The sequence below is a fragment of the Triturus cristatus genome, chromosome 9 (genome assembly GCF_964204655.1).
Source record: "Triturus cristatus chromosome 9, aTriCri1.1, whole genome shotgun sequence".
Classification (NCBI taxonomy): domain Eukaryota; kingdom Metazoa; phylum Chordata; class Amphibia; order Caudata; family Salamandridae; genus Triturus; species Triturus cristatus.
Genome location: NC_140592.1, coordinates 1,236,702,832 through 1,236,725,686, shown reverse-complemented (window position 1 = coordinate 1,236,725,686; position 22,855 = coordinate 1,236,702,832). Strand labels below are relative to the sequence as shown.

The 22,855-nt window shown below is 46.4% G+C and overlaps 1 protein-coding gene across 14 annotated transcripts in view; it reads right to left on the bottom strand.

The window, feature by feature from the left end:
• The window catches only part of MEIS2 (Meis homeobox 2), a 304,133-nt gene that overhangs the window by 252,315 nt on the left and 28,963 nt on the right, over window positions 1–22,855 (bottom strand). For all 14 annotated transcript variants that reach the window (XM_085627334.1, XM_085627333.1, XM_085627336.1 and 11 more), the window contains one exon: window positions 15,765–15,879. In XM_085627334.1, the coding sequence (XP_085483460.1) occupies window positions 15,765–15,879 (115 nt within the window). The remainder of the gene's footprint in view (window positions 1–15,764; window positions 15,880–22,855) is intronic.

Sequence of the window (22,855 nt, the reverse complement as noted above, 5' to 3'; positions counted from 1 at the left end):
TCAGAGAGAACATTTCTGCAGGTGGGACCGAGGAGTGTGGCTGGGTGAGGAAAGAATTGATGGTGCTGGCACAAAGTTTCAGCAGAGGAAGGCTTGCGTGATCTCGGATCGTCATAGGTGTGTTCTACCACAGTGCCCTCGCACAAGCGGATTCAGTGGGAGTCAGCAAAAAGCGGAGCATGTAAATCAATACACCTTGCAGCTCCCAGAGCATGGCTAACGCTAGCCATAGGCCGTCGAGCTTCGCAAAGGAGCATGTGTGGCGAGAACGGAGTTTGTTTGGAGTGGATACACCTAGAATGATTTTTCTAAGGTTCTCAGAGTGACCTCTGCAAAGTGCCCGCAGCTATGCGTCTCAGAACCCATAATGCACATGGCTCATAGATTATTTTGGTGGGCACAAGGTTTTGAGGTCACTGGAATGGCATGCTCGGTTTGGGGAGGTCTCAGATACAATACTCTCTCAGGAATATAAGCAACAATTATAGAAGCGGACATTGTGCGACATCAATTTTCTACGTTGTCACTGTAAACAGTATTAACTTTAGACATCTGTTTCCAGTGCCCCATCACCTCTTTCTACAAAATGTTACGTGACTAGTGAGACCGCCCGACTGCCCTGGCCTTTCAAAGGGGCTGCCAGGCACTGAAGTCTGCAAATTCCCGTATGGGGCATGCACATGTCCACAATATTGTGCTTGACCTTTGCCCCACAATCATACCTTTAAGAAAGCAATACCCTTTTACTGGGCACATAGCTTTCCCTATATGTGTCAATAGTGGTAATAAATACCATATTACATTTTCCCAGTGCGACAAAGTCTCAATAAACAGAACTTGTGAATATGGGCCCAGTTGTTTTCTTTTGTATGCGATTTTAAAATGGAATTCGTGAGGTGAGCAGCAGTGTGTGGCACCCCTGTAGGAAGTGTCCTTTGCACTGTAGTAATAAAGGTGGGAATGCACCTTAATGGTGTGAAATAGGACCAGGGTAACTGATGGGTATCCAGTTAGGGAAAGGGCCAGTGTTAGGGTCAGTTTCATGGATACAGTGAATGTGGTGTAACATTGTCCACTTCTGAATACACTGCTTATGGAAGAATGTGTCAAATAAATAAAATAAAAAAACAGGTAACATTTGGATTCTTAATAGCATGGCACAACCATCCCCTCATTTATAGGGTTGCATTTTACGCGTAACCCCTTTTTAGTGGGCTATGCATTGCTGTGCATGCTCACGTATATCCAAATTGGAACAAGTGAACACTTTATCACCACACTATCATCTCCAAAATAACAGTTTCAAGTCTCTTTCCTCCTCTATTCTTCCTTTGACTTATCCCAAACCTCATTTTACTGCAATGTTCTCCAACATAACACTTTCTAGAGTCGTCCTTTCTCCATCACTCCTTTATCTTATTCATTCCAATGAAAAGACTCAGACTCCCATGTCCACCGCTCGATTTAGCACCTTAGATTTCCCTAGCCTAATCCACCACTAATCCACTTTGGGTTCCTGAGTAGAGTGCTACTCGCCAAAAAGCGCTTCAACACCTTGTTAGGGGTAGCACGCAAGCGCTATATAAACAGAATTACAATAAGGACTGTTTTTTAGTTGGCAGTCATGAGGATGAGAAGTTCATCTCTTCGGCCCAATCTTAAATAAACATCTAAGACATGATGGGTGAATCGATGGATTCATGAGCTGCAACAAAGCACAAAAACTTGAAGTACTGTCACGGATTACTTTCATCTGTACTATCAGTTTCAAACCCAACAGTGAGTGTAAGAAGCATGTTTGTGCAAGTGTGTGCACACACTCGCACACTACACCATCAAGCACGCACACCACATACCTACAGACTTGTTAACATACGCACGCACACCCCACAAGCACAGACTTTAAGTTATGTAAAATGTATTTACCAAAAATAACATAAAATAAAATATATAAGGTCATTCTGAATAAACATTTTGTATATTTCTTAAATAAACAAATAAAACACTTAACTTGCAAGCCGTGGCGTTAGAATGTCACCAGATCCTCCACATGGCAATAGAATACTTAAAAACATTGTTAGACACCACATGACATGACATGACATGACACACACACACACACACACACACACACACACCACCCCCCCCCTTTTTGTCTTCCCTTTGTCTCCACCACCCTCCCACCCTCCTCCCTCCCATGGCCATCCTACAGCACATCTCGAGAGCAGCCGAAGATAAGAGGATTGAATTGTCAGCCTTGCTTCCCTGGCCACGTAGAGGCAGAGGTAAACAACTCGCGTACCACAATATGCGCCATTGTGCTGCGGCGGCTGAGGCTCGCGAGCACCTTTGGCAATTACCACAGAGCCAAAAAAATCAATGGAAAATCAGCATGATAAAAAGATTGAGCTGGTCTGTAACACCCTCTAGGTCCCCAAGCTAGAGAGGTCCCTTTCAAGTGACACAAAGCGCAGGCTCCAAGGAACAGCGATATGGCCCCTCTGGTGCCCCGACATGGGTCCGTATGTTGTACCTGCCGCTCGCGCCAGAAGCACAAGCCACCAGATCTTTCTTGGCTTCTGAAATGGAAGAAAAACCTTCTAAGATCCCCAAACATCAAAATAATCAGAAAAGGGCCCAAGTAGTACCCTGCTTCAAGCGTACCTCACAATAAGTTCAAATAAAGCCCTGCCCAAATAAAAATGGCCGATCTTGGAGGGCAACCCTGCAACTCTTCGAGTTGCCTTGCTTGCCACTGCGGTTTGTTGCACAATGTCCACCAGGCGAGGTTGCTTTACTCCCCGTCACCACATTTCACTTCCGAGCCGTCATTAGCCTCCCATTCATAAATAATGCATAGCCAGTGTAGTATTATAAATACAATTAGCGAGTAATTAATCTTATCCATAATCATATATTCGTGACAATTTACAGCCCAGATCGGTCTAGTTAAATTTGCGGCGGTCGGGGAGCAGACACAACAACAAATCATTTTGCTAAAAATGCTCTGTGTTTATTTATTTAAAGCCCGACGTAGATAGAAAAGGCAAATTCTGCTCCTTGTTTGCAATGGATGAGGCAGAAATCACCGCCGCACGGTTGCCTACAGTGGTCCGCAATGAGGAGAGATCCACAGTTTGCGGCCAAGCTATAGGTTTTCTGAGAAAAATTTAAGCCCATATTATTTTTGATTTAATTGGGAAGGTAGGGTGGCTGCTGTGGTCCATCAATACTTTGGCTTTAGGGTATAGAAGTGAATAAGCCCAGAGCAGCACAAGGCAAGTTTTAGTAGAATTAAGCTTTGTTCTCAACCGGTTTATGATACACACCTTTTCTCTCGGAAATGCTAGAATTCCATTCGTGTTCACCTAAAGGCAGCCCACTCATCCACTCACACACATCCTTTTATCCTAATTTAATCTTAGTGATTCCCCGGACGCGCAGAGAAGGGTAGAGTCGTGTGCTAGTCATGTGCTGTGATCCTCTTTCAACTAGAGTGGTAATCCGCAGCCCAGACCAGCTGTCTCCATTTCACCCCACCCCCTTGGTAAAAAGCAGACCGGTGCTGTCCACAAAACATACTTTTTGCATGATCATGTCTTCTTTTGCACCCTTGCCAGCTCCCTCCTCACCCTGGACGTCAACGTGAACATCACAGTGACCCAATGAATGCGTCTTGCCTCTGGAAGGATGGAATACGCACCATCACACAGCCTGTTCACGATTGTGGTCCGCAAAGGCACTCAAAGCGGTGTCACAGCATTTCTGCTGGGTCATCAGAACTCCAGCACTTGGGCACTCGCAAGAGTGATGACACGATCTAGCCAGTCAGTGGGTCGTATATTTTAATCCCCTCTATTGGGCTTGTAACGCAACAAGGGGACCTGATCATTTTGTTTAATCGCGGCTTGGATCCACGCCAGATGGCGTCCATTGAGCAGCCGGGCACGTTGAGAGAGATGAGCCGCTGCTAAGATGCCACCAGAGCCTTCCCGTAAACGTCTGAGAACTGAATCCAACAAGCAGGCGGTCCCAGAGCAGAAGGGATACATTTAAAAACTATGTGCATTAACTACACTTTTCCCCATAGAATCCTCAGTGGCATGAATAATTTACCCTCTCTTATGGTAATGGGATCAAGCACGTCTCGCTCTGTCTTCAGAGCAGCTACTCTCCGCTTTCAGTAATTACCCCACCTCGCGAAAAAAAACATGGCTTCAGTATTCGGGGAACCCTCTGGAACCAGATAAGGAGAATAACATAGGGCAATTAGGCAGGTTGGCCAAGAAGCCACCACTTTACGCAGAGTGGTGGGACAAGATACGATTTACACCCTTCTCATCCATAACTCCCTTTTAGGTCAACGTAACATTAAAAACCCTATCCAGTGACGTTTTTTCGAAATGCAAAAAGTACATCTTTATAGGTTAATTTCCTGATAACACGTAATGTGTTATTTTATCTGTTTTTGTGTAGCCCGCCTCTGCCAAACACGTGGCCTACAATTGTTACGTTTGTGGTTTCAGGGTGGGCTAGCTAGAGCTGGGATGCCTACGGGTTGCCATGCGCTTTACAAATCCACCTAGTATAGTGTAGAGGGGTGTTGTGTGGGATGTTGGGATTTCTCTGGTTGTGGTGCGAACATGAATGAAAACTCTAGGTGGAAATGAGGATGCGTCTAATCTAACCAACTCTGCCTACCCGCGCATCGAAACTGACCCATGCACACAATCCCTGCAAATTTCCTGCAGGATATCCTTGCATGGGAAGTTGATACATGACCTTTGCCCGGGGCGGCCATGTTAGGAAGGGGAGTATGTAGGAAAGATCAGTCTGACACCACTGGGGGCGGAAGCCATAGAACAGCAGGGAAGGAGGCCGCCTTATTCTATATGCTTTCTATATAAGGCAGAATTCCATTGGCTTCACGGCTGTAAATGAACTGCTTGCAACCATCCGAAGAACCCGTCGCACGAGCGAAGTTAAAAACAAAGCACATCTATATTTACAGGTAGAGGCTATCCGTTTCACTAAATTAAAATGGCCACCTATGGCCATATTTTATAATGAGCGTCATTATGCGGAATCGTACAGATCTACAACATTATTAATTTGTTTTGCTGAAAGTTCTGAATACCAGTTTGGTGGTTCAAAGTACTGCAAATAAGATGCGTCAATTTCGGGACACTAAAATCAATATTAACATTATATACCCAATAATATTGTGAAGGATTGTAACAAGCAGGGTATTTTGGGCTACCTTAAGGTTTTCTAATTCGAGATGCAGAACATACAATCACAAGTCAGTGTATCATCATCAGTAGCCGTCTCTTACTTTTCGCAAAGCTGCCTGGCAACTTTTCAAATTGATGTTATAATATATTAAACACGTCAAGGCTGACATTTGCGCAGAGCGCCAAGTGACTTATTTAGAGAGAACCAAACGCGAACAATAATCGCAAAAACACTTAAAGGCAGCCCCCCCACAGCAGCACCAGATGGCAACTGTCATATTTTATTTTGTGTTATTTTAAAAAGATTTCTGCCTACTATGAAAACATTTCATTAGGTGTTTTTTCACAAATGCCACAGTCAAATCCCCAGTGTGAGGTGTTTAGAGGATGCTGTAAACATTTGCTAATACCTGACATATTTTGGGGAAAAGCACATCTTCAGACACAAAAAGACATGGCAGCCAGAGCGGGAGGTGTGCGGTTTTACAGAGCCCTGTTCAAGGCGTTGCGACACCGGTACGCATGTAGAAACAAAGGGCCTTTAATCTTAAGGCACACTAGCAGAAAGGCAATATATTAATGCAATGTTGAATTTTTACCATCTACATAAAGCACACCAAAAAATTAATTGCGTCTTTGTGCTTTAATAATCAGCATTACCACTAGTGAACCGTTTGGTTTATTGCAATTAATAGGAGATATAAATAACTATGCAGCAAAATCACAACCCACTGCGCTATCGCAGACTGACGGGAACAAAAATTCATTTAGCAACAGATTCCTGCTTAATGTGCATGTGACACGCATGCAAAGGGTGTTGGTGGGCCGTGTGTTGCACAATTTGCAGAAAGTCTACTATGCCAAGGTACGTCGTATCGCCGGATAATATGCCCACATGTTTTTTTTTTTCAGTACAAATATGATTTGCAAACAAAGGGCTCTGTCAAATGACTACACAGCAAGGCCTCCATTCTGCCCCCGGCGCGACTAATGACCACAAACAGCGCAATCTTTTTGCCTAAGACAATCTATCCCAGATTGGTGCATCAAAGTACGGAAATTCACCCGTTAGCTTTGCATTAGCCCAACTGTGAGCGGCCACTGAACCTGCACCGGGGCACAGTTTGCGAAGATGCCGCACAACAGGCGTTGCAATGGCTGCTTAGCACCGGAGGGCAGCAATTTTCTTCAATTTAGAGGTAAAGGGCTCAGTTCTAAAAACTGGGGATATTTTTTTTGTATCATGAAAATCTTTGTCTGGATTGAGATTCAGTTTGTATAAAAGTAGATGCTTTTGACATTGATTTTTAGTGAGACGCCAGTTTCTTGCAGCGGTCATGGAAGGTACGAGGGGTTGGAATAGTGGTAAAAGAGCGGGGTCCAGGTGGATATCTGACCCGGCTTCAATTGACATTACAAAATGATAACACACATGGGGAAAATGCTGAAATCGACAGCCTTTTTTTAGCACGGCCAGGGTTCAAAGAAAAATCACAAGTGACAGAGGAGGGTGACGATGAAAGCATGTGTGACCTGCAAAAAACCAGGATCTCAACAGCTCCCTTTCCCCTGGTTCAACTCCACAAAAGGACTCTATAGTACAATCTGCCAGTGCCACAAGGCGATGTGGCGCTCCTTGTGTGACATCATCAAACACAGACGAGCGAGAGTCACTTTTAATCATGTCATCAAACGAATGGATAGTTTCCTAAGAAGGTAGAAAACAATGTCTCCCAATGGGGCATCCGGGACAAAATTTGGATTAAGAATGTTTTGGGTCTCTTTCACCGCCTTGGTTTTTTTTTTGTGGTTTTTTTTTTTTAATAACTGGCTACAACAAAACCTCACCTGGGATCCCTAGACTCGGAAACAAGTTTTTGTAGGTTGTCTCCCTGCCTTGGCTTCAGGGCATCTGAATGCAGAACAGAAGCCGCAGTGAAATGGGACCTGCCAGCTCAAAGGAGAAGGACTCAGCAACTCGCCAACATTGTTAGTATTTTATATTTAAAATGTAAGAGATTTGCCATCCATATTCAAGGAGTAGCTTAATAAGTATAATTTAATTAGCTCCAAACAATATTTTCTTAAATGCCATTTTTTATTGCTTTCCATTTTGCAGTTCAAAAGGTCCCAAAAAAGCCTCGAGTTTAGCAATGGCCTACTCTTAAAATCTGGAGTCTGGATGGTAAACAAAAATTCCAAACGTAGTATTCTCAAACGCAAGGAAAAAAAAAAAACACGAAAATAATGGATGCCAATTTGTGGCCAAGATTGAAGCGAATAATAATATTAAAAAAAACCTAGCGAGTGCTCAGGATAAACACAAGCGGATGGCTAGTTTTGTAGACAATGCAGTGTATTCCATGTTAATGGAGAGCTTTGCCCGACAGGCTGTTTTTAGCTCGTACAGCTCATCAGAATTTTTGGTCTGTTTAGCATATCCTGTTTCTAAAGCAGAATAATTTCACACTTTCCCATATGCCTGTTGTGCTGGCAAGCCGCGCACACCCACGGCAGGACTTTCTGAATATGAGATCCCTCTCCAAAAAAAAAAAAAACAAGTCAGTAACTTGTGTCTCCGAGGTGACATCTTGAAAGGCAGGACAAGAACGGTGACAAGGACTCGGCAGCTGCAGGCAGATTTTCAACTTGGAGGTCTTGTAGCGCAGTCCAAAAAATATGGCTCCCTCTTCGCCCAAGCGGGCGGCCAGCAAACTCATGAATCTATGTCGCGCAAAGAGACTGCGATGCCAACAGTTGGGGAGAGGCGGGCATCCTGTTTAGGAGATGTGCTGATTTATAGGCAGAAAATCGCAAAAATGCCAATCTGTCCAATTACGCAGGCTGGAACAAGACACACTGATCTCTTTTAATGGTGCCCCACTTGAAAGGCGCACTTCCACTTCCGGGTCTGTCCAAGGGTGAAACCACACTACTTTCAGTTTAACCTCTTGCGGGAATGATTATAGTATTAATAATGATATTAATGCAGTGCGAAGAACTTGTTATCTAGGAAGCCTCTGGCATCGACTCAGACTTTACTGAGTGTCATGTGGAGGATGCCACCGTCACACATTCAGGGCACTGATCACATCAATCAGTGGTGTCCAAAGTAGGCTGAGGAGAGCCCGACCATGCCAGTTTTTCACAATAACCTCATAAGATAAATGTACACGCAAGGCTCTGGCCAATGGACCGATGTGGGACACCACAATTAGAGAGGTATCCTTAATTATCTAAAAAAGAACAAAGTCAAATCAAATTTTAAACTTAAAACTTGGCCATCTGTGGCTCTTCTGGGCAGAGTGGAAAAGACTTCTACTCTCTCCTGTTGGGCACCATTTCAGCACCTCATTTCAAACTGAAAGAGGCTTTGAGGCGGCTTAGACAGTAAAGGATGGCAGTGGGGAGCGAGGACTCCCGGCTCTTGGTGCCCTCAATGGGTCGGAGTTCACAATATACACCATTCAGACCCGCGTATTGATGCACAACACCATGCGATGGTGTGAAGGACGCAGTGTGTCTTTGTGTGTGCACACGTCACTTCGATCGCTCATTCTAAACTTCACAGGCTGCTCTAGGGAAATAACCAGTGTAGCCTTGGATTCTAGGGGTCACCAAACAGCTCTAAAGTGGCAACCAACCTGTCCAAAGTGGAGGCAGTCACTCTCGACATTTACTATAAACGAGCCACAACAGCACAAGTGGAGACAAGCAACAACAGCACAATAGGAGACCAGCAACAACAGCACAAGAGGAGACAACCAGTGCCGCCATCTGTTCATGGAGGTAATCACATAATCTGTCTTTACCGCAGCTTTTACCCGGTGAGTTACCTGGTCACTCAAAAGTGTCAGATATAGCCTTCTGTTGCCTCTGCCATAAAACTGCCCAAGGCAGTCAACTGCCCCAGCGTACCATGGTTGATACCACATCGACCTGAGGAAACAACCACTCAAGGTCACAGTCTATTAGAAACCAAAGGAACAAGGCAGCCAACTGCTGCGGCGTACCATGGCGGACTCACAATCGAACTGAGGAGACAGCCACTCAAGGTAAGTCTGTTAGAAACCAAAAGAACAAGGCAATCAACTGCCCCAGCATGCAATGGATAACACCACATCGAGATGAGGAAAGAACCACTCGTGGTCACAGTCTGTTAGAAACTAAAAGGAACAAGGCAGACAACTGCCCCAGCGTACCTTGGCTGATTCTACAGGCCCCGATCCTCAAAATGAGTGCTGGGTTAGCCTGCTCCAACCAATCCTGGAGTTGCTCTCATGCTGAAATTTGAATGTTACCAGCCGCCACTGAAATCGAATGCCCCCATTGCTAGTGTGCAATTACTGCTCTAATATCCTTTTGTTCAACAAGTGAGCGACTCTGAAAAGCAAAGGCACACAGTATGGGTAGGAAAAGACAAAAATAACTGGGGTGCAGTAGGCCCCTAACCTGTAACTGGACCCCGGTGCTACTGCACCTTTTGCACTAATGATAACTACGCCCCTGTCCAGTAGTTCCACACACACACAGCCTGCCCTGTAGCAGTTCTAGCGCTGTATAAACATACACAGCTAAACTCTCAGCAGCAGCCTGGCTGCTGGCCTGCTTCCCTCTCCCTGCGCTGGGCCGCCCTGGGGTTTTTACACGTTCTGCGTGCCCTGCAGGACGCGTCTGCCGCCACCGAATGTCGGTCGGGGCCCCAGTGACCCGTTAATGGCTCGCAGTGGCGGAGGCTGGCCGGAGCTGGCTCGCTGGCTCGCGGGCACGAGGGCTCCGAGCATTCACGTAATTGCAAGAATATGAAATATGAGGCTCTCAGCTCGCGAGCACGGGGAAAGGTCAGCGCCAGCCTCACACACAACAAACCGCTGGAAGACGGCCTCATTAGAGCATTAAACCGGCCCCTCCCTGCTTTTTGTAAAAATACTATCACTGTTTTTATTAATAGACGCCAGTGACCCTTTGTTGCCCGACTTTCTATGGTTCTGCTTATTTTTAATAGTAGTCGGGGAGTTTTATAAAAGGGTTGTATTCACAAGCGGAGAGCTCCACCCCCGCCCCCCCGCCATCCAAATATCAGAGTGTGACAAATTCCTGTTATCTTATGGGACATTGTACACACGCTCTGCTGGCATGCAGGACCCGACTGGCGTAGCGGATCAAATACAATGGACAGTTTACAGAGAAATAAACAAGCATCAGAAAAGCCAACAGTTCTGGCGGCCAGACTTTTGGTTTTGCCAATGATTCTTTTATTTTGCCATGGTTTGTAAAACGTTATTGCTCTGGGACCCCCCGCTAACACAAAAAATTAACACTGGCTAGAAGCAAAAATATTTTGGGGTCTCAAAAAGCACACGTTATGCTAGTAGTTCATGTCACAGGTGGGAACTTCTTTCTGAGTGGATGTGTTCCTTGTGAAAGAGCGGAAGGCCGTCACTCACAGTGAAGTTAGCCAATGGTTGAAGTGGGCTGCCTCACTGCCCCATGCTGTATGCTATGGTGGACTGAAGAGATATGTGAATGACACAACAGCAGACCAATCAAGGAGGAGGGCTGGTAAAAGCCTCTACATGGAAGTATATTATATATAAAAGGTTTTAGCTAAGCCCAGACCTAAAAAAACATTGTATTATGAGAGTGGTAGGTGACTGGTCCAGTCCTAGTGGACTATGGGAGATTCCGTCATTCCTATTATGCAGCAGGTCCATGCATCACCGGACACATCTCTCCATCACTCGGTGCCACAAACAACCAACAGGGATTGGATTGACACTTATCTGAACAATCACAAGCAGTGTGGAATCACCAGCGTTCAACAATCTGAACTGAGAGCAACTGCACCTACTCACCGGGATCACAAACTAGCCACTCGTGGCCTTCTGGGAACCGCGAGCATGCGTACCCTTCCGGGAGCTCCCGAGCAGATCTGCAGGTCCTGACTCCCCTAACCGCTCATGCCTGCAGAGAATCTCTTGTGATCCAAGGGCTTAAGCCAACATGGTCACCTGGGAGTCGATCCGCCTTCCTCCTCGGTTTCTTAGTAGCACAGTTGTGATCGTGCAAGTCTTCGTATCTTCGCACATTGGCTACCCTAGTGGATACCGTCATTAAAACTCTTTTCAATCTATCCATTCATCCATTCTTTAGTTGAAGAACATGTTCATTAAACTATCCCCTTAGAGAAACCTCTCAACCTGGTCCAACCTGCTCCTACATGGAAAGCTATCCCTACTCTCCTCTGGCAAAGTCTCACATTGGAACCTTCTGACTTCCTTCTTTATATCTAGACGTCGTCATCTGTAAGATACAAATTTGTGATGGTTGAAAACTCAGCGGAAAGGGTTGTGGTCCAACCGTTTTGCCTCTTCTCACCTTTCCTAAGTGACATCATTTCTTGTTATAAGATGTCACGTGTATGGACCAGGATAATTAAAAGCCTGGAAACATGACTCTGGGTTGTGTAGATAAAGAGACAATATGACCAGTGGAGGCATTGATGGGTCCCGGGCCGGGTGACCTGCTCATCTCTGCAACGCGTGACCCTCCATGACTTCAAGTTCTTGAATCAAACACCAAGGGGATAGAGAAAGTGGAAACAACTCGATGGGTTAAGAGGTTCTGCTGGCTACACTGAGCTTTAGCCTGTGAGCTAGTGTGAGGACACACTAACCTTTAGCCCACAAGCTAGTGTGAGGACACACTAACCTTTAGCCCACCAGCTAGCGTGAGGACACACTAACCTTTACCCCACGAGCTAGCGTGAGGACCCACTAACCTTTACCCCACGAGCTAGCGTGAGGACACACTAAGCTGTAGCCCACGAGCTAGCGTGAGGACACACTAAGCTGTAGCCCACGAGCTAGTGTGAGGACGCACTAAGCTATAGCTTGTGATCCAGTGCAAAGACAGAATAGGGCCAGAAGGACCGGATCCACGCCACATGTTCAGGATATCCACAAAAAATATGGGACTCTGAATGGACGTCATGGACACAGCCAGCGACTCTCCTGGAAGACTGGCATGGATTCGGACCTCACGGGCCTGATCTGGAGACTTCTGCTCTAGAGGTACCTTAGGCCAGGGGAATCCGGAGGACAGCAGGCCTGTCTGCAGTTTACACATGCGACACGTGATTTCTGTTGCGTGATACCTACCAAATGTCGCTGGAAGCCTTAGGGGCAAGGGGTCTGCGATATCCTGGAGCGCAGACCCCTCAAAGGCAAGTGCATCTTCACAGCCCACCCCATCTGGCCCCTCGGGCGGGTACACCCTGCCAGAAGATGGCAGCAGGCACCACCCAGTGCCCCAAGGGACTCCACCGCTGCTCCAGACCATGGGTCCTGCTGCCTTTACTCTCTCGCTCGTGACCAGCATCAGTTCAAGACAACTGTTGAACCCTTCCTGAAGTCAGCGCTATGCCAATCCTGTCTCAAACCCCCCGAACATAGAGTCCATTATAATCTGTTTCCATTGTACACTTAGGAGAATTCTCAGATACAGACTAAAAACATCTGGCTTAAGCCAGGATTTTATAGAATGAGCCAGAAATGATCAATACAGGATTAAGCACAAAATGAGTCGGAGCAATGTTCAATTTTCTGAGGTGAAAACAAGAAGCCTGCATTTCCCTTCTTCCTATGGAAGCCTTCATTCAAAGATGCGTCATCGTCATTACGGTGGCTCAGAGGGGTCATGTGTGAGCAGGGACAGGACAGGGTTAGGTGGGACCAGGCTCCCACACCCAGGTTAGGTTTTTCTAAGTCATCTTTGTAATGCGGACACAGAGGGCTGGACAAGACGTTGCCTGGAAGCAAACAGGGAACTAGCAATGGATTCATTTCACCCAGAGGATTGAACCAGGTTAGTTAAACTAGCAGAGTACTCCACTCATCAGGTGGGAAAGAGACTCGGCCTCCCTGGCTTCCAATGTCATTCTGTGGAAGCTTCAGGTAGAGGGCCTCCTGGCAGCCTTCGGGCCATCCATGGCCTCTCAGGAACAGCAATGTTCAGACTCTGCCCTGGTATTCATGTGTGTTTGCAGTGGAGCAGGAGCGGTAATAGAGCAACCGTGACAATAAAGCCAACCGAGCGAAGAGGTGGGCGATCCACCATAGCATCGAGCCAGATGCCCGGCTCGGCTCAGGCTCCTCGGGGACCCTCAAGCCCAAAAGGAGCTGAGCTTTCGTGCAGCCTCTACTGCCAGCACGCTCTAACCTCATGCACCAAAAATGAAAGGTAGAGCAGTAACCTTTGGTCAAAAACAGGAGAGACAAAGAGATGCCCAGCTATTGGCTGAATTGCAGAGGGTAAAACTAGAAAATCTGGAACCAACCCTGGCTTCCTCGCTTGTGCAACATGTGTGATCCCATGCACATGTTCCATTTCGCCCTGGCTCCCTTTCTCTTCATTATCACATATGACAGCATCTTGAAATTCATGAGTCCAGGATGGGTTCTGTACAAAGCCTCTTGCGTTTGCTTTATGTTGCTCCATGTACAGCAAGAATTTCAGTTCACTGCTGATGGTGTTATTGTGATGCAGCAGAATGAATGTTCATGTTTAAAAACTATTACTTTCAAAAATTGCCTCTCAGTGCAGCGATGTATTCTGATGAACAAAGGTAAAATGCTTCTACGTGTTAAAGAAATGCACTTGAATTCTGAAGCGTCGTTATCATATTTTTGCATGATGTTTGAGGCACGATTTACATCCCAACATTTGCAAGGCTCGGCTCATGCACTGAGCTTGGAGCCAAGCAAACCCTTGGGTCTTCGCTGGTTCCGATTGCCCTGTTCATTTGCTGGCTCGTCCACCTCGAAGCCCACAAAAGGTCTATAGCAACCACACAGCTTGCACTGGCATGTAGGCAAGGTTTAACAAGGCAGACACAAGGTCTGAGTGTAGGCAGACATTGGAAGCCAGAAGGGTTCAAAGGCCTCTGTCTCCATGGCACAATTAAAGGTGAGGCAAGGTAGCGGAAGCAAAGTAGTAGATGCAAGGCAGTAGATGCAAGGCAGTAGATGCAAGGTAGTAGAGACAAGGTAGTAGAGACAAGGTAGTAGAGACAAGGTAGTAGAGACAAGGTAGTAGAGACAAGGCAGTAGAGACAAGGCAGTAGAGACAAGGCAGTAGATGCAAGGTAGTGAGACAAGGTAGTAGAGACAAGGTAGTAGAGACAAGGCAGTAGAGACAAGGCAGTAGAGACAAGGCAGTAGAGACAAGGCAGTAGAGACAAGGCAGTAGAGACAAGGCAGTAAATGCAAGGTAGTAGAGGCAAGGTAGTAGAGGCAAGGTAGTAGAGGCAAGGTAGTAGAGGCTAGGTAGTAGAGGCTAGGTAGTAGAGGCTAGGTAGTAGAGGCTAGGTAGTAGAGGCTAGGTAGTAGAGGCTAGGTAGTAGAGGCTAGGTAGTAGAGGCTAGGTAGTAGAGGCTAGGTAGTAGAGGCTAGGTAGTAGAGGCTAGGTAGTAGAGGCTAGGTAGTAGAGGCTAGGTTGTAGAGGCTAGGTTGTAGAGGCTAGGTTGTAGAGGCTAGGTTGTAGAGGCTAGGTTGTAGAGGCTAGGTTGTAGAGGCTAGGTTGTAGAGGCTAGGTAGTAGAGGCTAGGTAGTAGAGGCTAGGTAGTAGAGGCTAGTTAGTAGAGGCTAGGTAGTAGAGGCTAGGTAGTAGAGGCTAGGTAGTAGAGGCTAGGTAGTAGAGGCTAAGTAGTGGAGGCTAAGTAGTAGAGGCTAGGTTGTAGAGGCTAGGTAGTAGAGGCTAGGTTGTAGAGGCTAGGTTGTAGAGGCAAGGCAGTAACAAGTGACAAGACTTGCAGGCGTGTGGGTCATGAGCTATCCTTTTCTTGTAAAGGGTGCACGGTCGAGGCACTGACGACAGATGAATTAAAGTGTGTATACTTGAAGAAAGTGTCATGGAAACACAACCTGCTTGTAATAGTTGAACAACTGTGTCGGCGGGTGGCCACCCACCACCATCCATTTTTAAAAGAGTCCGCACATTCATTCCCACCCTTGCGATATCCTCAACCAGCAATGATAATTCGACTCGTGATGCCTGTTGGCCCAACGCTACATACAGAAAAGTTTCACAATTGGCTAATCCTATGCGTCAAAACTCATTTAGCACTCTGCCATGCGAGCAACAGCTTTGCCACTCACTGTAGGAGCTGATGATGTTACAAGCTAAATTCCCCTGTTTACGCTCTATTACGAATTACTCCATCGCAGCCAGAAAGGAGTCTGCCGCTCTGTTTACTTACAGTACACAAAAATAAACTGCAGATAACCCAATTTGTCAAGGAATTGGCATGGCCAACCCATTGTTATTCCAGCGCTTGTTTAAAGATTAGATATTTGACTGTGAAATAAAAAATACATGCTAGGGGAAGGCTGTCTCCCTGGGTCCCAGCTGATTACACTCCAAGCCTGCACGCCATGTTTACTCGGTGGCAGATGTACAGATATCGCGGAAGCAGCGGTTACACCGCTCATGCCGGCTCCGCTTCGGAAGAGTAGATTCAGCCCTGCTTACCTTGTTCACTGCTGTTGTCTCCGCTCTGGGACGCGTGACCCCCGCTGGAGGGGCCCGGAGTACCCGCCGAATGCGTGGACGTTGCGTCGTCGTGATCCCGCCAGGACGAAGGATTCTGGGAGCCAAAACACAACAGGATGGTTTTCCATGGCAAATGTTCCCAGGCAATGGTAAGGATCCAGGTGGAACAGCAGGAGAAGGATTTGGGGGGGAAAGGGCGAGAGAAGAAAATAATTAGTGTTGCTGAAATTGGTTGAGCTGCAGAACAGATACATTTTGCCTAAAAATTCAAGCGGTGCACCTCCTGCATTCATTTGTTGAGGGATTTACAACAGAATTGAGGGCAGAGCGAGATCAGCCCCTAACCGATGAATAACACTGCACCTGCAGCGATCACCGTGTTGTTGACTATTTTCACACCTGTCTCCTCCACTTCCTGCCCTACACCCGCCCCCTCTGTAGCACGCGCTCTTCATGAAAAGCCCACGTGGACCGTATCAAGCTGGTGAGTCCTAAAGAAGTTTGAGTTTCGGGGGAAAACAATTCTACTAGAACACAAGTTGATGACCACTAAGTCCAAAAAATCAAGGGACATGATTTTAATCCAGGGGACGAGAGTGCCAGCAGGTAAAGAAAAGACGGGCACAACACATAACGGGAGGAGTCCGCAGATGGATGAAGGGGTGAAAAGAAGTGGCCGAAACATGGGGGAAGAAGGTGAAACAAAAAAACCAATCATGATTAGTAGAAGGGCAGAAAAGTAGAAGGCATGAAGTTGTAAGGTGGGCACAGAAAGAAGGTCTCGAACAAGGTTTACTGGGGGGAGGATGGGGAAATCACAAGGTGAGAGAAAAAGAAAAAAAATAAGAGTCCCTCCATCTACACAAAACAAAGAGTTTCTATGTGATCCCATGAAAAACGAACATGAAGGCAAGCAGCGCAGATAGATTTGTCTCGCCACCCACTGGAGACCGCCAGAGGAGAGAGGCAGATGTCTGAGACAACCATTTACACCACAGAGCCATCTCCAGCGCCATTTTTTGAGTAAAGTCGTTGTCTCTTCTTGGAAGCATCCTATAGCCATCCACAAGTGACCCACACCGGCAACGCTCACCCATGGACAGGAAGCAAACCTCTGGATGGCTCCTCTGCAGGGACACCATGGCCGCCAGGGGCTGCGCTGCCAGTGTCAGAATCAAACCTGCATTCTCTTCCCGATTCCACAAAGTGACCAAATTCTGGGATAGAGAGCACGTACCTCTGTCCCCAGGTGCATCAGCTTCCCTATCACAGCACATTAGCCCCAGTATTAAACTATGTATATAGTTGGACATTTGCAAGTGATCTGAAGGGGCAGTTGTGATCGCAAAGCTATGAAAACCAATGGTAGGTGCAACTGCTTATGCAGAATGACCACTGATCCCACACTAAAATGCTGCATTTTGGAAACCAATACCTCGCACTAGTACATTATGGTTTTATTTGCAATAGCTTAGAGGTCTATTTTATCACGGGCACGTCACAGCCCTGACTGGCACCCATCTCACAAACACAGGGGATCTGCAGGGCTGAAACATTGGCGACTTGTAGTCTTTTTTAGGTGCGAGGTGTTCACTAAGGGGTTCCCTAAGGGTGTCCCACCAAGGGGATCCCCCAGAGTCTCAGGAGCTGGTGCAGAAACAGTGTCCTGGCACAGGTGGGCATAACCTGCTTCAAGAAGCAGAGGAGAAGGCAGGCACAGAACGGTAAGAGGCCAGTGAGTAAGTGCTGGGGGTCACACCATGGCAAAAACCAAAGGAAATGATGGACGGAGTGTTGAACATTGCAAACACTCACCCCCAGTCAACTGATCTGGGTTTAATCCATCACCGTTCTTTAGCCCACTCTGCCACCCCAGTTCAGACATGGCCATATGCAAATCAGTCTGACCCTGTGCCTCATGGGAACAGTACAGCCCGAACTGCCAAGCCATGTCTTCCCTGGACCGGAATCAAGCTTCCTAGGACCGGTTTCTGGCATTTCAGCCGTCTTCAGCCAGGCTTGCTTGAATCCAGTGGCAAAGTGAGCAAGGGACTCACGTCTGAGCATACCCTGCCAACTTATGGCGAACAAAGCAAAAAAGCACACTTGGTGGAATCAGGTGTGTGCATCAAGTGCTGGTTTAAAGTGTTGTAAATGTATGCGCTATAGAAAAGGTACAGCGTGGTGTCTGCAACAACAACATCTCCACTCCTACACCTTACCCTGCTTTGGAGATTTGTGGATGGTGGGGTAGAGGTGGGAGGCCTCAGTGTAGTCACTACCCTGGCTATTGTGACTGGACAATGGCATAGGGAGAGTTTTAGGTGTGTGGAAATGGCACCTGCCCCTATGGAGCATAATGAGGCAGCCGCCTACATCTGTCAATGCAGGTCTGGGGAGCTGTGACAACACCTCTTTGGGCGAACTCAGTACTTCATTTGTAAAAAAAAAGAAAAATCTGGGGGCCCTTCTCAGGGGTCACGGAAGCCTGTACCACCCATCGCCCATGCCAGTGCTGCCAATGACCGTACCAACACAATTACCAACCACTTAACTCCCACAAGTGTGACAGTTCAGACTCTTCCAGGCCCCAGAGCTGCAAAAATGGCGGCAACGGCAGGTATTATTCTTTTTTATGTATACTGAATTATTAATAAACACTGTTGGTGTACTTTCTCAAAATTAGAGAGATAGTGCCCCCATGTGGTGGACTGTTATTATTGCTGTGGAAGAGACTTAAGTGCTGGTGGCCAGCACCGCAAACCACTAGCTCAAATTATGCACTGGTGCACCCCAGCTGCCTTGGCCTTTATGGACCTTACAGGGCACAGATTCCCTATGGGGCCGGCTCTACCGTCTATCCTTCCAAGTCCAACTTAAGAAGAACTTCAGAGTTGCATAATGAAAATGCTTCCTGTTTTAGCATCAGCAAACAATCCCCCTTGTGATATGTGCTGCATACTTGATGTATATGATTGCCAAGAACATTGAAAATGGTAAAAATCTGAGGAAAGCTCTATGTTTGACGTAAATGTTGTGTCCTAAATATTGTTTTCAAATGTATTGTCACTTTGGATTTAGACTGTGTATATTTAGTCCAATGGAGGATACGTTTGTAGTATATTCTGATAATATTATGGCACCACTCTGAAACACACAACACAACATTTATTCTTCAGCGTGAGCCTCGAAGTGCCAAGCCCCTGGCATCTCTGCGCTGCGCTAAGCTGCGGAAAGTCATAGTCCTCTAGCACGAAGGCAAGATTTTACTGAGTGTGGTGTGTGTTTATGTGGCTGCATATTATATGTGTGTGCATATATGTATGTGCTTATAAATGTGCACGTTTATATGCGTATGTATGTGTCTATATTAGTGTATGTGTGTGTATAGGAGTATGTGTGTGCATATATGTGCATGTAAATATATATATATATATATATATATACACACACACACAAAAGTGTGTGTGTGTGTGTATATATATATATATATAAATTTTATTTTATTTGCATTTATTGGGATTGGTATACATCTATCTATCTATACATATAGATATATATTTATACATAGATATATAGTGTGTGTGTGTGCATGCACGTAGGTGAGAGGGGGCGGGTGTCTGTAAATGAAAGCAAAGCTGTCTTCCGAAAATCCCCTGATGAACTGTTTAGAAGTTAATTAGAAGACTCCTTCGGCCATCGCAGGCTTGTAAATTAGCAACATAATGAAGATGGGAAAAGAGCCTTTGTGCCATATCTGGAGCACATTAACCCTTTGCGGGGAGCGGGGATTGCAGCCGTGTGAGAGTACAAGCAGGAGGCGGGCGGAATGAAGCTCGGGAAATATTTCACAGTTCGTTAATGGAAATTAAGCACCCTGTGAAGTTTAATGGGCGACTTTCTATATTATTAAATAGCCGTAACCCTCCCCCCCCCCCATTAAAATGAAAGCGGTTGTAAATCGTGCACAGGAAGTTTGACGAAACTTGGCGCGTGAAGTTTTCCAGGATGGAGCAAGCAGCAGCTTTGGGAATCTATGGAGCACTGGGTTCGATGGAATGTGCGGCCTCTTTTTGGGAAAAATCACAAACCTCCGAAGTGAGAAGCGGTAAATGCTGCAGACTGCTGTCATGGGGGGTACCCCTTCACCTCCTGCGGTACTAGACACCCCCTCTTCTTACCCGGTTCCCACTGTACAGGTAAAGCGTTATCAGCGCCCTTTGGACTGACTGGCCCTGAATGGAATTTCCTCTGGTAGGAATGGCCGACGAGAACACATGAAGCCATCGAAGGCGCCGGGCATCAGATCTCACACCCAGTAATGCATATGTAAAGCAAGGCCCTAAACCCGCCCTACGAACAGCCCTAAAACATACAACAAAGAGATAATACCGCAAACAGCGAACAAACATTGAAAACACCTTGACTGCACTCGAAAGATTTGCAACGTTTTTTCTCACAACCGTCACAAAGTTTCTATGAAAGATTTACACTTTTCCGTACTTGTGTTAAAATCATTACTTTTCCAACAATTTAAACTGAAAAAGAGAAACCTGGAGACAAATTTTCTGAATCGCTTGAAATCGTGCAGAGGAAACTTGTACAAACGTAAACTACCAGAGATAAAGTTTTTATAAAATGTCCATCTTGGCTGGGTTTAATGAGAGTAAAAATTATCTTACAAGGAGATGAGAATTGGAATTCAATGTGCACAAAAAATTCCAATGTGCTAATTTAAACCTGGAAACTTTGGAAACTTTGCGAAGCTCGAAAATCTGGACCTTGGCAAAGCTTCGACCACATAAAAGAAAGGCCCACCGCTACCAGGAGCCCGGTGTGGGCACATATGTATCAGCACGAAGCCTCAGACATGTTGCCGCACACACTTACGCAAGACTGCACTCATTTGGAGCAGAATTTTCATCACAAAGATTTTTTTATGGAGTACAAGTGACACACTATATTCGTCAACACTTGGGCTCGCCAAACTTTTCCATAAGAGCTTATGAATGAATGAAAGCAAATTTATAAAGCACTACTCAGCCCAATGGGCATCAAGGCGCCTACATAGCTTATTACATAGTAAGAGCTTATGTTCAATAAAAATCATCCCGCGCTACCAGCAAATATTCTCAGGTTTGTAATAGAGACCTCATCAGACAAGATTACACTAGTGACCACCCTGTGTGCGAGATTACCAAAGGGGGTGACATTGGGCTTCAGCAGTGATGTACAAAAATGCTTTAGCAATTTAGAATATCGCAACATGGGTAACACAACAGCCATAGCTGCAATGCCCGTGGCACCAGGGTAAAAACATCCCTAATAAATCCCCCTGATGAAGCACAATTTAGCTTTCAAATATAAGCTTTAAATATATTTTGGAAATTCAACCATTTTCTCCAAATATCAGCTTACAGTTTTCAAATTGTGTAAAGATCTACTAATTAAACCAAGCAAAAGCTTCTAATTTATAGACTGGGCTGCACAGAGGCACTTTTTTGGGGGGCTGTAGATTTATATAGCACAAACTCGACCCGGAGGTACAGGAGCGCTTTACATGAGCACCCATTACATTACACAAGGACAAATTCATTTTTGGTAGGCAGAGGGAGATTAAGTGATTTGCCCAGAGTCGCAGGATGTTGAGCCGACACCAAGACTCCAACCTGCTTTCCCAGCTCCAATTTCGGCAGCTCTGGCCACTATGCCACGTCGCCTACTTCTAGTAGCTGAGAGTTACCAGTAGCTCACGTGCTACTCGTTGGAGAAGCCTAGTCTAGACAAAGGTAGAGCTTCAAAGACAAGTCTCCTGATGGCCTCTCTGGATGCTAGAAGTCTACGGTCGTCCGAAAGGAAGGGTAGTGGTGACAAGTTCTACAGCATGGCTTCAAAGTTATTGTAAAATGACAACTGGTGCTTTACAAGATATCTAAATAAATAAAAACAAATAACACCCAAAGTAGAGAAAGGACAATGGAAGAAAGACGCCCGCCGTGCACCCCTTCCAAATAAGCACGAGCGAAGGGACAGCCTACACATGATAGACAATCGCCATGAAAAAGTACATTCAAAAGCACTTCTATTACCATTTCGCGGAAAATTCCAGCCAGAGCGTAACTTGGGCGCAAGGCGTCAGACGCAAGCACGCACGGATGGTAAGTTGGTTCCGCAGGCAGATTGGCGGCAGGTGGGCAGATACAGGGCAGCGAGGTTCCGCGATGGCCAAGCAAACTATCCGAGGCGCAGCAGCTTATGGTGGAGCCCTCTGCGCGAGCAGCCCCCTTTTATACCCAACTTAGGGACCCACTTGAAGGGCTCAGGATTGAAGGCAAACAGCGACGGTCGCTCTTGAGCGTCAGCTGTTTGCCGGATGGCCGTCAGATGGAGGGCTTGAAGAGCCGCGCGCAAAGGGAGCCGGACAATGGCTTGGCATGGGCTTAACGCGCCAACAAGAGACGGCAGCACCTCGCCATTCACAAGAGGGGGGACCTACAACATGGCAGCATACACAAATGTTGTAGGGCGCAGAGCAAAGACGGCTAATCACATGCATTGCAAGCCCTTTAATGGCCGCCTGGCTCTTTAATGGCCGCCAGCCCGCCTCCACTGTACCTCACCGCACATGTGAAAATTACAGGAATGAATGAGTTACACTCGAGTGTACATCTGAAGGCAGCTGTTATCAAAAAGCCATCAGCAACTCTAGGCCGCTTTTGTGTTTGGAAAGAGTTTGATTCGGGAAGGGTTCACTGAGAGAGCTTCCCGCCGGTGTAAACACTCGAGTCCCGCCGAGGAGGCCTGCCTGACCCGCCTCGTGTAGGCCAGCCTTCTCTTTTTACACACAGGCTGTTTTGATTTTCAAATACTGAGTGCTTTGTGGGGGTCACGCTGGCTCAAAGGACAGAAAGGGCTGTCGGGGGGGCCTTATAGAGGCACACAAATAAACGGAGATAATAAAGGTCTCTCACCTCTGCCTTCCAGTTTCTGGGCCCAAAAGATTTTGCTGGGACTCTTCCATCATGGCGGCTGAAAGCCTCCAGGGAATGCACAGCTCTGATGGTCGATTT